Source organism: Giraffa tippelskirchi, chromosome 7 (genome assembly GCF_054371585.1).
Source record: "Giraffa tippelskirchi isolate mGirTip1 chromosome 7, T2T-mGirTip1v1.2.pri, whole genome shotgun sequence".
Taxonomy (NCBI): domain Eukaryota; kingdom Metazoa; phylum Chordata; class Mammalia; order Artiodactyla; family Giraffidae; genus Giraffa; species Giraffa tippelskirchi.
Window position 1 is genome coordinate 146,795,710 of NC_137281.1, and position 16,130 is coordinate 146,811,839.

Consider the following 16,130-nt stretch of genomic DNA (forward strand, 5'->3'; position numbering starts at 1 on the left):
TCTTTTGGATGGTTTTGGTCACTACCTCCTGTATAGTGTTACGAACCTCTGTCCATAGTTCTTCAGGCAGTCTGTCTACCAGATCTAATCCCTTAAATATATTCATCACCTCCACCTTATAATCATAAGGGATTTGATTTAGGTCGTACCTGTATGATCTAGTGGTTTTCCCTACTTTCCTAAATTTAAGCCTAATTTTGCAATAAGGAGCTGATGATCTGAGCACAGTTAGCTCCAGGTCTTAGAGTGTATCGAGTTTCTCCATCTTCAGCTGCAAAGAATATAATCTGATTTCAGTGTTGACCATTTGGTGATGTCCACATGTGGAGTCACCTCTTGGGTTGTTGGAAAGGATGTTTGCTATGACTAGTGCATTCTCTTGACAAAACTCTGTTAGACTTTGCCCTGCTTCATTTTGTACTCCAAGGCCAAACCTGCCTGTTACTCCAGGCGTCTCTTGACTTCCTACGTTTGAGGTACATTATTCCTTAATTCAGGGCTTCCCTCAGAGCTCAGTCAGTAGCGAATCTGCCTGCAATGCAGGAGACCCAGGTTTGATTCCTGGGTCGGGAAGATCCTCTGGAGAAGGAAATGGCAACCCACTCCAGTATTCTTACCTGGAGAATCCTGTGGACAGAGGAGCCTGGCAGACTATACAGTTCATGGGATTGCAAGAGTCGAACACATCTTAGCAACTAAACCACCACCACCATTCCTTGATTATTTCGGGACTCCTTGATCCTTGGACACTGTCTGGGAGGCTCAGTGATCACAACCATCCAAAGACCATTAAGAAAAAAGTAATCAAAGGACCAGTCACTCAGCTACAGGCTGTGAAATGCAGCTTCAACAGAGGAGGCTATAAAGGATTTAATTGAATAAGTAATATTTCCTTATGGAGTCTGAGCTCTTTCTCGGAAGACAGAATCAGCTCTCGTCCATGTGTCAGCTCTGCAGGAGTGGGACCAAGGGATTTGAAATGATCCCTCTGTTTCTTTCCTTTCAGTAATCAAGGAGAAGCCTAAATATGTCCCTATCAGGGCCCAGTCCCTGAGCTATGGTTTGGCATCCCCTGATGCATCGTACTTAAGTTCTATCCTCCGACTCTTCAAAAATCTCAACTTCCTCCTGCTTGTCATCACCTATGGTAAGATGCAGATGTGTCCAGGAGTGTACTTAAACTGGAAGTGTGAGACAAGAGTCCTGATGTGTCTGTATTAGGGGCATTTTTATGTAAACATTATTTGTTTATCTGAAATTGAAATTTAACTGGATGCGCTGTTTGTTTTTGTTTTACTCTTAATCTGGCAGATTAATTTAGAGGGGATGGAGTTTAAAGGTAGTGTTTGTGTTTGATGTAGCTGAAGCATCACAAGAGTAATCAACTGCCTCCTGCTCTAGTAAAATACCTTCCCTCCTCCAAGTTTGGCACTGCAGGAAGACACAGGGCTGGAACCAGAGTCTCCGTGGGTCTACCAGAGTCTGGGGTTGGATAGGTCCTGTGATGAGAATCAGCCACAGGGGGGTGGTTGGGGTAAGTAAGAACCTTCTTTGGCTTCTTCTCTGAGCACGTCCAGGCCTTGCTCTCCTGTGGCTTCCTCTACATCTTTGCATCGATGGCTACCAACTGCCATGTTAAGGGAGCTGGTGAAAGGCTCCTCTTCTGGAGAGGGTCCTCAAAGGGTCCCCTGTTACCCACCCCCGATGCCTACCCTCCAGCTATGCTTCTGAAAAATCTGTGCAGGGTTGGGCATCTGAACTCAGAGCCTCAACCCATGTTCTGAGGACACCTGTCCCTGGTGCTCTCAAGGCCTTTACACCGCCCTACATGGGCCTCAGAGGGGCTGTGTGCCCTCTCAAGATGCTGGCTTCAGGGTGGGCAGCAAATCCTTCCGGGATTCCCTGGAGCTTTGCTGAGGTCAGACTGGCCTTTTAAATCAAGAGTTTACTCCAGGTTCAGGAAGGACAAAAGGGAAATGAGCACAGAGTACCCAGAACCCAGAGATGAGATCTGAGATCAGTTTCCCACACTGGCCTGATGGTAGAGTCCCCTGGGTTGTGGGTGGTGTGAGCCTGGATTCCCTGCCTCTCTTCTGGAAAGTCAGATTCAGATAGTCTGCAAGGGCCTGGGAATCTGCCTTTGCAAGCATTCCGGGAGATTCTAGCTTGCAGCAAAGTTGAGAACCTCTAATGCGGGTGGGTTGTAGGTGATTCTAAGGGTCTTGAAGCCCCTTCCCATCTCAGTTGCCTTCACATTAACCCTGGCCTCTCAGAGCCTGGGCTTGCTCAGTGATCTCCCTATTTCTAAGGCCATTCATTCCGAAGGTTAAGAAATGCAAAGGGTTTTTGTGTGTGTGTTGTTGTTGTTGTTAAAATGTGGATTCTTGGCTTCATTTCAGGAGAATCAGATTTAGTCGGTCCAGGGTAGAGCTTCAGAATCTGCAGTTTTAGACTCTAAGACCTTTTAATGCCAGTGATCACTGGATCACAGTTTAAAGAAACTGGTTTTCACACAGGAGAGAAAGGGTGATGACAAGACCCTTCTGCTTTTTAAAGCCCACCCCCTTAGTGACCCACACTTCTCTCACGAGGGGTAATCACATTTTCTCACAGGAATATGGCCCTAACCTGGCAGGTTTATCTTGTTGGGGTTAATCATGTCTGACTATAACACATCACCAACATTCCTGTAAGAGAGGAACTTGAGGAGGAACTAGGACTCAGCTACTGTTTCGTGACTGCTTTTCCTTTGTTTCTGCCTTCCCCCACTTTCCTAATTAGTAACTGCTCGTGCCTGCTCTTTGGAACTCAGGGAAGGCCTAGGAGACAAAGCCTTTTCACTACAAATAACACGCAGAGGACAAAGAAAGGATTTTGTACCTGAGAGAGCCCCAGTTGTCTCCTGCTTGCTATCCTTCGCACCATCTTTCTCTTCCCCTTCCTGCCTTAGCCTTGATTCAGTCTCCTGTCTGGCTGGGAGTGGGAGATGCTGCTGCTACTGCTAAGTCGCTTCAGTCGTGTCCGACTCTGCGCGACCCCATAGACGGCAGCCCATCAGGCTCCCCCGTCCCTGGGTTTCTCCAGGCAAGAACACTGGAGTGGGTTGCCATTTCCTTCTCCAAGGGAGTAGGGGATAGTTATTGATAAACTACATGAGTTTAGTTGAACCCGTTGGTCCTAAACTTGAGCTCTATAAAAAATATCGGCTGCTGCTGTCATCCTCACCACCATCGTCATTAACATCATTAACATGAAAGGAGGGTAGGAGGCCCTTCTCCTTGGGATCAGTTTCTGTCTCTTAGTCACTAAGTCACTGTATGACTTTGGACAACTGGCATCATCCTCTAAGGATACAGATTCTTACCGTATATTCTAGGTGCTCCATTCATTTGCTGGATGAATCGATGTGATTAGGAGAGGCAACTAAATGTTCTTTAGGGTGCTTTTTGGTTTTAAATAGACGATTTTGTGTGATTTTTGAATCCAAGAAGAAAGTTGGAGGGATAAGGACAGAGGAGAGACACCTCCAGCAGAGAGAATATTGTCAGAGGTCAGAGGTCTGGAAGCCTTTTGGGGACTGGATAGGTCATCAGGAGGAGGTAGAAGGTGTCCAGCAGTTCCACTGAGCCCTTAGGTTGGGGCAACCCTTAAGAGGGATGTAGATGGTTCTGACCTGTAATACTTTAGTGTATAAGTGATACAGTGTACCTTCCAGTAATACTTTCTGGAGCCTGTGTTACCAGGATGGGATAAAAGGATCAGAGGACAATGGTGTGTGGCTTAAAAGAGGTTAAAAGGGTTACCTTTGGTTGTTTTGGAGTATTTCTTCTTTTCTGAGGGTACCACTCCCAGTGGCAACCAGGAGGAGGGTTTCTGACTTCCCTCACTGCTAGGGGGAGAGCTAGCAATGGCCCCACCGGGACAGTGACCCCAATGCTGCGTTTCCCCCTCCTTCCTTCAGGTCTGAATGCTGGTGCTGTTTATGCCTTGTCCACTCTGCTGAATCACATGGTGATCTTCCATACCCAGTAAGGGCATTCCCTAAGCTGACCAGTGCCAGAGAGAAGGCGATTTCTAGTGTTTGGGCAGGAGCTGGGGAGGCAGTGTGGTATGGTGTGTGCTCCAGGATTTGGAGGGAGGTAGCCCTGGGTCTCAGCCCCAGGTCTGGTGGTTCTCAGCGGTGTGAGGGCTGGTTAGCACCTCTGAGCTCTCATTCTCTTTTCTCAAAAGAAGCCAAATTACTTACTGAAAGATTAACTTTAGAATTAGAAAGAAAATAATAAGGTTTATATGTGTAAAATGCATAGCATGTTGCCTGGCCACATAGTAGGTATACTTATATACAAATAGAATCACACATGAAATATTTAAATTGTGAAATATGGATAAGGTTTAATTCGAAACTCTTATTTGCACAACGGAATTCATATTGCAAATATTTCCAGAACCAGTGAGGGCTGAATACTGGGAATGGACACTGAGAATCCTGGAGTCGGGATCCCAGGTCCAACCCTCTTTTAAAAGGTTGAGGGTCTCACACTTGTGGGAGGGGTGGGCCACCGCAGGTGAGTGTTCCAGTGTTGGAGGTTGACAGATCTGAGTTCAGATCCTGCCTCTGCACTTAATACAGGCCACATGACCTTGGACTAGTAGGTTAATCTCACTGTGCCTCAGTGTCTTCATCTGGAAAATGGGTAATATTGATTCCCAACCTTATGGTGAGGAATTAGAATGAAATGCATTGATGATGTAAAATCCTCTGCATGGTGTGCAGCTTCTAATAAACACTCTAAAATATATAATTTTTGTCTTCCTATGCCTTTTGGCAGTGATAACTCAAAAAATCTAAATATTGAATGTACATCCAGGGTTATATCATATTGGGAGGAGCAATTATTCTAGGATTCTCTCCCCACTGGCAGCTTTTACTGGTCATCTTGCCCAGGTACTTTCTGAGAATTGGCTCTAATGGAGCCTGAGTTTCTTGCCTTTGTTCCTTTGCCTCATGGTGACTGTGTTCTGTCCAGTGTCTTGTCCCATCACTGAATGATCATTAAGGCTGTGGTTTCCCCAGGGGGAGGAAGTGCATACTGGAAGAATCGGCCTGACCGATTCTGCAGGAATGTTTGGGGCTGTGATCTCAGGCATCTGGCTGGATAGGACCAAAACCTACAAGTAAGTGACTCTTCCTCTTGGACTGAATTGGAGACACATGTTTTGAAATAACATGTTCATTAGCTACATGACTCCAAAGGTGTGATTGTAGCAGCTGGGGGTCTGAGTGGTCAAGGAGGCAGCTCAAATGTACCTTCTCTGAGCCTCAGTTTCCTCATTTATAAAATGAGGGAAGCAATGCCTGCCCTGTGGAGATCAAAGGAAGATTAGAGACAGAAGACATCAAGCCTGTCAGAGTTCCATCCTCCAAGTAGATTGTGGAAGGAGCAAAGGAAGGAGAAAAGAAAATAAATATGGAAAAAAATCAGCAACTGGAAAGTTTGTGGAAATGCCAAAAGGGGTGACGAGGAGGTGGTTCTATGGCCAGGTCCCCATGGCTCCCTCATGAACCCTGTGGGGTTAACCAAGGTGCTCTGTGCTTCCAACAATTTTCAGTGTATTACCTTGCAATTGCTTCCACTTTATTGGCAAATATTGTGATGTGCTTTAGTCCTGATTGCCCAGGGCATTTCTAAGAGGCACTAAGATTTTAGTGGATGCCAGGCCAATCTAGTATACCCATTCAGGAGAGGAGTCTGCATTTGTAAAAGGCAACCAGATGCCTCAATTCAGTAGGCAGCCTTGTAGAAGGGCAACATTCTGCACTGCTTTGTCAAGGCCTCCAAAGTTCCCAGTGTCTGGAGGTGACAGGCAGTGGCAGACTTGTTCTCTGCACACAGACCTGCTTCTGTGAGGCCCTGGACTGGAAGCAAGGAGTGGGTGGAGACAGGAGGAAGCTCCTCTGCCCTCAGGAGGTACTTTGAAGACCAGGAGGGAAGGGCGTCTTAACTTTTTCCCAAGACACAGGCCCACAGTGTGTTCGTATTTCTGTGTGTGGGAATAGAGAGAGCACAGGTGTTCAATCTCATCCTGCGTTTACTGCATGAATGACTTAGGACATGTAATCTAACTGGTCTGCACCTCAGTTTCCTCTTTTGTCACATAGTAAATCATACATGCTTTTCCTGCAGGGCTTTTATAAGGGTTAAATGAAATCCTAAGTGCATCCTAAGTTTCCGCAGAATCTCTGGCATCCCATCACTGCAGTATGAGTCTGACATAAGCACAGTATACACCTGCTGGCCCCACTGTGTTTCTGGCGCCCGCAGAGATGAGGGAAGGCTCTGAGCTTTCATAGTCTGAGTCCTGATGCTCGTGGCCCGAGTGTGCAAGGAGGTGCTGAGTCCCTGACCTCAGTCAGGAGGACAGGGAGAGGGTGCCGGTCCCAGTGCAGGAATCAGCGCCACAGCAGTCCTGAGTGGGCAACCTGGGGGGAGAGGTGCGTGGAGGGGCACGAGCAGAGTGAGCCCGAGACAGAAGCCAGCACCGCTGGGCCTTCTGAGGGACCAGCAGAGGGACAAGCCCCCGGGAGTGGGCGGGGCTGTCTCCCTTGGGCTTTGGAGTCAGGGGCTAGTTCAGGGCTGGAGAATGTTCTCTCAGCTGCACTGTCAGGGGTGGAGGAGTTCCGATTCAGCAGGAAGAGCTGTGCTGCACGTGTGCAGGTGGCAACAGGAAGGCCTCGGAGACGACAGAGACTCTCACAGTCAGGTCCCCGCCCGGCATTGTCCTGGGGTCGAGGGGTGATGCAGACAAGCCAAATGGGCTTCTGGGGTTGTCTGTGTGCCACTGCCACCTGGCACAGCTGATGTGTGTCTTGTTTGTTTGTTTTGATTGGGAAAGAGGAGGGGAAAGCACTGTGCCCTTCTTGTTTGTGGGTAGGGTGTGCTAAGTTCAGGTGCAGTGTTGACTTGCTGAGAAGTTTCTGTAGAGAACACACATGCCGTGAGGTGGCTTCACGCCGTCCTGGTCTTACCCTTCATAGCTCTGGGCACAGTGTACTTAAATGAATATTTGCATAATCATTGGTCTTGTGTCCACAAACCACATGGACAGAATGTTCTATGACAGCAGATATCCTAGCACATAGCCGAGGACTTGGCCCAGAGCAAGCACCTCATTGATTGAAGGGATGAGATTGGGGAGGAAGGAAAAACCACTTTCATCATGTTCTAAATTTAGACTTTATGCATTATCTTTTGCCTGGAGATATCTGCACCCCAGGTACCACTGATGGGGTCTTTATTGCCATCCAAGTGATGGGTGAGCCACCTTCCAGATCTCTTAGTGTTTGCTGTTATGAAACATACTTGGCATAAACTGTCACAGGTTGGATTCCCTGGGAAGCAGACTCTGGTGAATTCTCTGGAGATGAACTTTCTCCTGCAGCCAACTTTGGTTGGCTGATTCCAACAGCTGCTGTTAGAGGTCTACTGACCATGAATCTGAGTTGTTCAATGACAGTCAGTTTGCTGTTCATCCCTGTAGCTGCCCGAGATGGAAAGGTCCAGGATGGAATCTCAGCCAGCAATCCAAATTGAAAGTCTAAGTGTCTCAGATGAACACGATTATTTTAATGCACCTGTTAGTGACATTTACTCCTCTTTACTCCTGGTGATCCACTGTTAGAGCATCGAGTTTGCTTTACCTAGAGCCAAAAAGCAAAAAACAAGAAAACCTGCATCTTCTTTTTTCCCCCCAATTCAGAAGTGTTTATTGCAGAAATTTGGCTAAGGTTCCAGCTCCATGCCCCTGGCTGAGGTTGACTCGGGCTGATCATGCCCATTTTTAACACTTTCATGTGTATTGCCAGATTGTCCTGTAGAAAGGTACTGTGAATACTACCAGTGGACATTGCTTCAGCAATGTATGAGGCCAATGCTGAGTATATATAATTTTGAAAATCCTTGACAATTTCCCCAGGCAAAAATGGTGTCTGAAAGGGGTGTATTAAGGATATGTGCTGGCTCATGGATGCTAATCTTTAGTTCCTTGTTTGTCCTCTGATCTTATGCTCTGGAGTTGGCAGGGAGCAGGTGGGGGGAGGCTCCTGGGACAGGACATTCAGTGGGGACACAGGGAAAGCCTGAGACAGGAACGGTGTTCTCAGGAGCCTGTGAGAACCCTGCCATCACCCGTGTGGAGATGGGCTTGTCTCTGAGCCACTGATGAGGAAACATGTGATTTGGCAACTTTGGTGACTATATCCTGAACCTGGGGAAAAGGTACTTGCGATAAAACAGGTTAGACTTCTCTTGAAAATATTTCAATTTGGAATGTGATGCATTGTGTCAAGTGATAAGCTTTTACTATCGTTAGTTTATAGTCTGTGTTTTCCTGGGAAGATATAGGCAAAGACACAAAAGTAAAGGTTGCCTATAGTCCCACCGCCAGAGATAGCCTAGTAACATTCAATCATTTCCCAGTGTGTTTTCTATGGATATGCTTGTACCATTGGGTTTTTTTGTTTTTGGCCATACCACCCAGCATGCAGCACTTCCCTGACCAGGGATAGAACCCTGCCCCCTGCAGTAGAAGCACAGCATCTCAACCACTGAACTGCCCAGGCAGCCCTCTCCTCTTTGGGTTTTCTACCCTGCTTGTGTCCTTAGGAGAGTCTGACAACCTTTCTTCACCATGGCCCCCCCAACCCCACATCTCCACATAAACATTTCCATTTCCTCCTGTTTCCTACTTAGGTCGTCCCACGCTTCCCTGTGTTACAGGCAGACCCATGTCCCCGTGGACCAGGCTTGTCATCCAGGTTGGCGGTGAGGGCTCAGTCCCGTCCGCGTGGCCTGTGGGAAGCAGCACGAGTCGGTCCAGGAGGCCAGCGGGTGCCTGTGCTCACGGGGGCGCCCTGGATACTCCCTGTGTGTCCGCACTTCCCTCGCACCTGGGGGGCCTGGTGGGACGGGGGTCGGAGTCATGCGGGGCTGATCCCTGGAAAGCCAGCGCTGTCAGAGGGCGTCGTGAAGGGGCCGTCACTTCCCCCACCGAGGTGGCGGGTTTGAGTGGGACCTGCAGACCGTCCCAGGAATTCAGTCTCAGTGCCAGGGGCCGACAGGGCAGGGAGCGCATCGGGCCAGAGCTGCGCTTTCTGATCAGTGAGGTGGGTCACTGGCAGAAAGGGCCAGAACTTCTGGCTGGGGGCTCATGACTCACCTTGAGGAAGACAATCTACGTCTTCTTCCATTTGATAGTTCTCTGGCATAAGAGACATAAGCCTTGTTTGGCTGTGATTTCAAGGTGATGGCCCTGGAGGAGGCAGGTGTGTGTGCATGAGTGTGTCAAAGAGAGGAAATGGACTAAACAGTTGAAATTAGCTGCTGGCTTCTGAAGGAGGGTGTCTCAGGGTTCGGGCTGAGATTCTCAGCCAAAAAGTTAGCAAGATAGACAATTGGAAGCTGGATCTACTGCTGTAGCCTCTGGATGGGCTGCCCTTAGAATGTTCTGGGAAAGAAAGATTTTCCTCCAGCTGACATGGCCTGCATGGGCTCTGCCAGCCTCGATGGTCAGAGCTGTGTGGGGCTCAGCCTGTGCTGGAGGCCTTGTTGGGAACGAGATGAGCCCCTCAGGGAAGAAGCAAAGTGTTCCTAAAACAGCAGACAAACACCCAAGTTGGCAGTCAGCACATAGGGACCTCAGAGCATAAACTTCAGGGCATATTTAAATCCCACCCAGCTAATAAGTGTGACCCCGAATACCTTCTAATTCTGTGCCATCTTCCCGCAAGAAATCTGATGACAAACTCACCCAAAGTCTCTTCTTCTATGGGGAAACAATATTAATATATACATATTTTGAGCCATGATGCATCCTGTCTTTATAACAGTTCTTTGTTGCATCTGTTCCACACACATGGTAACCATATTCCTCACATGGGGGCTGCCCCTGACCGGGGGTAGTCAGCAGTCCTGAGGGGGGTGCAGACCTGGCCCTTCAACAGGCACGTGGGGGTCCATCCAGGTGGGGTGAGGCTGTCAGAAGGGGAGGAGGGTGACCGGAGCTCAGTGGCACCCACAGTGAGATGGTCCCTGGAGGCTGTGGTGTCACAGAAGGCTGACCTTTTCGCTCCTCCTTTGCTCCTGTGATGGTGTGTGTGTCTGGGGAGCACTGTGCGTGATCGGAGCCTCTGTCCTTGTCTTTGTTCACTGTCAGGGATGCTGAGTGCCTGGGGCTCTGGTCTTCCCCCCGGATCCCAGATGCACGGGCAGGCAGATGCTGAGCAGGGTGGAGTCCCTGCCTCTTCACCCCAAGGGCTGTCCTCTTGTCTGTCTTGTAGAAACCCCAGGAGGGGGAGGAGGAGGACAGCAAGAGCAGCAAAGCCCCCACCACTGTCCGGGAGGAGCATTTCTGAGAGAGGGCGGAGGAGCTACTCGGGGGACTCGGACCGCCCCCACCTCTTCAGCCAGCACAGCTCTGCCTGCCAGCCCCACGGCCTTCACCCGAGCAGCTTCTGGGGGAACTGGGAGGAACATCTGTGTCTTGGAGGACAGTGCCTCTGCCTCCTGGAACCTAATCCAGAGCTTGCCCCGTCTCCGTGGGGGAGATGCACTTTTCACCACACAGCTGGGGGCCCTGCCCTCCCCCTGCAGGTTCTGGGAGCTGGGGGTGCAAAGAGAATCCTGGAGTCAGTCCTGGCTGCTGCCTCACCTTCCTGCTCCAGCCCATCTCTAGGGAGATGTTCTCCAGAGGAAGGGAGAGCCCAGCCCAGGGTCTGTGTCCTTCACTGCAAACTCACCTGGATCATTGCCCCCGAGAACTGCAAAGGTCTCCCAAGAGATGAAAGGAAAGGAGAGGTGGCCCTTGAATGGCCCTTGAACGGCCCTTGAATGGGCCTTGGGTCTGCTGGGTTAGGTAAGCCCGTCCACCTCTGGTGGCGACAGTGTTTGAAGCCACAAACCCTCTCCTCACCCCTCTTTCAGCAACAGTCCTTTCTCAGAAATCCTGAATTTAAAGGGACTCCTTTCAACCAGCCCAAGCTGACCTCTCCTGCCTTGCCTGCTATCTGAATCTACTCATAGGCTTGGGGAAAATTACCTCAAAATTAGACATTTTGCCAGGTCTCCTGTGCCTTGAGCTCTGTAGTCAAGACTCCTGTGCTGTTTTGTTGTGCCCACTGCCTTGGCCTCAGCACGTTGGAGGTGCCTGTGTGGCAGTGGTGCTTGGGCCAGGAGCCGAGGTGAGCCCACAGTGTCTGTGTCCGTGTGCGTAGATACTTTGTACATGAGAAAAGTCATATTTCTGGTAGGAGGACCAAGTTACGGGTAGGAGGGAAGTGGAGAGTGATGGTCTTTTACTTTTTGAGGAGGCCAAAGTGTTTACTCCTCAGTTCCTTAAAATGCATAAACAAAATGTTTACTGAAACCATTGTTTTATTTTAAAAACATAATTAGTTATTTTCTATTTTTTAATATCAGATGTTTCAAGGCAGTAATAGATTCTCCATGTGGTCTGCGTTGTCATTTGTTGGGGCAGAGATGACTTTGGGGGTGGGAATGGGTCGGAGGAATCGGGGTTCCATACCATGAGAGGAGGTCCTCTGCTGACATAGATGTTGCCATCGAGTGTGTTATTTTTAAGATGAGACTGCAGAGGTTACACCTGGCCTATTAGGGTACTGGAACTCAGTGCCTAACACGTGACTGGGACTGCTCTCCATATAGCGTCCACACAAGGACAGTTCACCCAAGTGTGCCTGCTGCCAAGAGCCCACTGTGGTTTCTGGCTGTATCTCCAAGGGTGGCTGGACTGTCTGTTCTACAAACACAGCAGTCATGCAGCAGACTGTGTGGGCCGGAATCCAGTTTTGTTTTCTGCAGTTCTGGATTGTTCCCCTTCCTGTCACTCTTCCCTTCATGATGCATATACCTTATTTGCCTTACAAGAATGGGCTGCAGTCATCACTTTCCTGGACATTTCTTCCCTAGCGAGCTGCACTCCGTCTGGGGCACTCTGGCACCCTATCTGTCAGCAATCCTTAGGTGGACCAACGACATTAGGATTCCACTTTAAATCACCTGGGAAGGGAGCCAAGCCTGGGCTGTTCGAGAAATCCAATAGCCAGAGTATCTGCCAAATACTCTGTATCATTTCTGTAGATTTTTTGGGATCTTGCCTTTATTTATTTGGGATCGAATTTCCTTGAGGCACGCCTAGAAGATCCATATCATCTTGTGCTTTCATTCATTCCTTTCTAAGGTGGGCTCCCTTAGAAAAGACCAACAGTTATTCACCACGTCTGTGATTCACCATTTAGCCAACGCTCACAAAGGATGCAGATTTTTGCTTTCTTACCCAGGTCTGGCTTGCCAGTATAGAGCTTTTCATAGAAAAAAGTGTGGTCTCGGAAGCTCTGCAGCGAGTTACCCACAGCTATGATGGACGTCATCACCAGCCAGCTTCATAACATGTTCAGGAATTGGCTCATGGCTCCCCTCTAACCTGAGAGGGCTTTTTGCCTTGGAAACAAAAGCAAAGGGCAGGAGACAACAGACAGTTAATGTATTTTGATCATAAGCTCTGTAGTTAACCTGTGTCCCACTCATGAGGGCTGTACTAATCTTAATCCATCAGTCATTTCACAAACTCCTCTCCCATATACCTGAGGCTCATCTACCCCCATGCACCCTTCATAGGGTTGGCACACTGCCTTTGTTTATCTACCTTTAATCAAAGTGTGCTGACGAGTAAAAAAAGGCTAAATAATCCAGTGGGTAGAAATGACAAACCCAGTGGAAATAATGGAAAGATATAGAACAGGAGAGAGGGAGGTGTTCAAATATCACTATAAAGAAATAAAATGGACTTTGGTGTAATACTTATGGAAATTTGTCCCAATATTTCATCATAGTAATAGTGGTGAGTCAAAAGTATACTCTGAAATAAGTAGCACCATGCTTATGTTTGTCTAAGAAATTTCTCCAAAATATTAGCCTAAAGCAGAACTCTCTTCTCTTGGCTGAAATCCATCCCCTAGGATCTTTACTTCTAACCTAGTGCTTCACGTCATTCTTTTGTAATGCAAGTAGCTCAAAGGTTAAACCTAACAGATACCTGCCTGGCCACTAGTGACCAATCCTTCCAAGCACAGTGAAGTCTTGTACGTCTGAGTGGCATGTGTGGTTTAAGGACAATATTTATATGCTTTATGGTTTCTCTACTTTTGTTCTCAGGGACACCATGCTCCATAAATTAGAACAATATAAAAGTTAAAAATAAATAAATTGTGGTGACTTGAGAAATAGTAAAAAATTAGTTGGAGAAGGAAACAGCAATGTTGGTGCTGGGTTGTGTTGTGGCCCTTTAAATGGGCCGTAACTTGGGGGTACAGAGTCGACCGATAAGAAAGTAAAAGAAGGAAGAAAAGAGGCTGAGCAGCCTGAAGGGGACAGAGAGAGAGAGAGAGAGACACGGGGACTATTGCTCTGATGGAACAAAGGCGTTTATGTAACATATTGTGGGCATATATATACTCTCTTACCAGATAGCCCTTTTTAGCAGAGACAGGGATCAAAAATCTAACAAGTCATCCAGAAAGCCAGAGGCTAGAATCATTCTCAAGAGAGGGGGTTGTAAAAGTTACTTTACATACTTACTTTACATACTAGAAGGGAAGAGAGTTGTAAATGGCTACTGTTCACTGTGTGGAATTTCCATACGAATGAGATACATGAACTTCTATTATCCCCAAAAGCTGGCTTGCCAGCTCCCTGGCACCTGTATTCAGGTGCTGTTAAGGAACATAGAATTCATGCAAGACTGAAAACAGCACACAGGAAGCCTCCTGGTAAATGTATCCTGACAGGTTGCAGAAGAAATTACAGTTATTGAGTACTTATATATGCCATGCACTGTGCAAAGCACCTATCATATCTCATTTATTCCTTAAACAAGGTCAGTAAACACCATTAATATTTCCACTTTACAGATGAGGGCTGGCACAGAGATATTAAGTGATTTGCTTGAGGTTACACAGTCAATAGATGAAAGAGCTGAGATACAAAGCATGGTCTATTGGTCTCTAATATGGTCTCACTGAGCATATTTTGATGAAGTTTCCATTTTTGAGAGAGGCAAGCAAACCATGGCCACCTATTATATAGATGTGGTATAGAAAATACCATTGGGCTATGTAGTTTTTATTTAAAAAACAGAACAAAATGTTAGATCAACCCTTGCTGAGCACTGATTTCAATCATCTTTGTTTAAATAAAAACCATGTAGGTAAAAATCTAATCGTGGAATAGCCTCTTCCCATCTTTGGTATGTGGCCCATGGTTTGTCTATTGTCTGATTAATTTGGGGGCCTGAAGTAGCGAAAAATTATCAGGCTTCCTTTGTCACTTTGACAGTAGGCCTTTTGGCATGGTCCTACATTACTCAGCTGAAACAAATATTAAAGTCAGTAATGGCTCAAGACAGTGTGATGCACCAAAAAACAAAGGAAGTTCCAGAGGTAAAAGGGTCAGTGAGTGAACCTCTCAGTGCAAATGGGTCACAAAAGTGGACTCTGTCAAAGTCCAGAGAGAATGAAGCTCTAATGGAATCACAAGCAGTTACAGCATGGGCCAAGATACACACACTCCCCTCCCCCTACCATCCTCCTTGTTTTCTCACCCTCCCTCAGCAGGAGACTTAAGCTCTCAGGGTCAGAAAAGCTGTATGGATGACCTCCCTCTTTGACAGAACTTATGACTATTTCACAGAAGCTCTCAGAAACTCCAGAAGATAGCTGATGAAGGCAGAGCCTGAGCACTCTTCCAAACGGCTCTGCCAGTGCCTCAGCACGTCTTCCTCAAAGCTTTTGAGGGCCTGTGAGAGTATCCAACATCTATTCTTAAATTTTGCCCTGACTCAGGCCAGCAAAGGTGTGGTGTTTACTCAAGTTGGGAGTGAGTGGTTCCTTTCCTGGTCCCACTATTCAGTAGCTGTGTGACCATGGGAAAGTAATTTACACTTTACAGCTTAGGTTTCCTTACCAGCAAAATGGAGATGCTGCTGCTGCTGCTGCTGCTGCTAAGTCGCTTCGGTCGTGTCCGACTCTGTGCGACCCCATAGACGGCAGCCCACCAGGCGCCCCCGTCCCTGGGATTCTCCAGGCAAGAACACTGGAGTGGGTTGCCATTTCCTTCTCCAATACATGAAAGTGAAAAGTGAAAGTGAAGTCACTCAATCGTGTCTGACTCTTTGCGGCCCCATGGACTGCGGCCCACCAGGCTCCTCCGTCCATGGGATTTTCCAGGCAAGAGTACTGGAGTGGGGTGCCATTGCCTTCTCCTCCACTAAAATAAAGTCAACCAAAAACAATATATTCTGCTGAATCAAGATATAAATAGTGGGGTGGAGGAAGTTTTCCTCCAAGCACTGTCAAAAATTATTCTCCCTTATTGAAAATCACAAACTATGATCCAAATATCAAATAGACATTATCTAATTAAGATACTTTAATAGAGAAAAGGTACATTTCATTGTGTGTTTGAGGATGGAGTAGCAATAACATAAGAAAATGTTTGAATGACCATAATCCTATTACCCAAAGATAAGCATTCAATCTTTCCAAACCTTATTTCTCTATGCATTAACATATGTGATAACATAAATGGGGGGAGGAAAGCCAATTCCGACAAGAATCCCTACACGTGTTCAGCGAAATGCGCAGTATGGAACAATCTCAAGGCTTTCTTCCGAGTATCCCCAACAGGATTTCTCAGTATTACCCCAAATGTTGGGAAGTCCCTTAAATTCATACAAAAGACACTAAACCTCCAAGCGACGAAGGGATGCCAACCTGTCCTAGGCTGTGAGCTGGGCAGGAAGAGACAGGGCGATCGGAAAATTGAGGGCTAGCCAGGAGTGCTGTTTGTCTTATCTGAGGTCCTCACTCCGGCCCACGGACCTTCCTTTGTTCTCTTTTCGCTTCCTTCTCTTTTAGCCAGCACCATTCTGACTCCTTTTTCCTATTCTAACTACCTAACACAACCATCTCATCCTCTGTCATCCACTTCTCATCCTGCCTTCAACCTTTCCCAGTTTCAGAGTCTTTTCCAATGAGTCCGTCGTTTGTATCAGGTGGC

General features: G+C 47.5%; 1 protein-coding gene across 1 annotated transcript in view; it reads left to right on the top strand.

The window, feature by feature from the left end:
• The window catches only part of LOC145513862 (choline/ethanolamine transporter FLVCR2-like), a 68,091-nt gene that overhangs the window by 10,102 nt on the left and 41,859 nt on the right, over nt 1-16,130 (top strand). Inside the window, 1 exon segment of the mRNA XM_081510798.1 lies at nt 1,007-1,147. Within this exon segment, the coding sequence (XP_081366924.1) occupies nt 1,007-1,147 (141 nt within the window).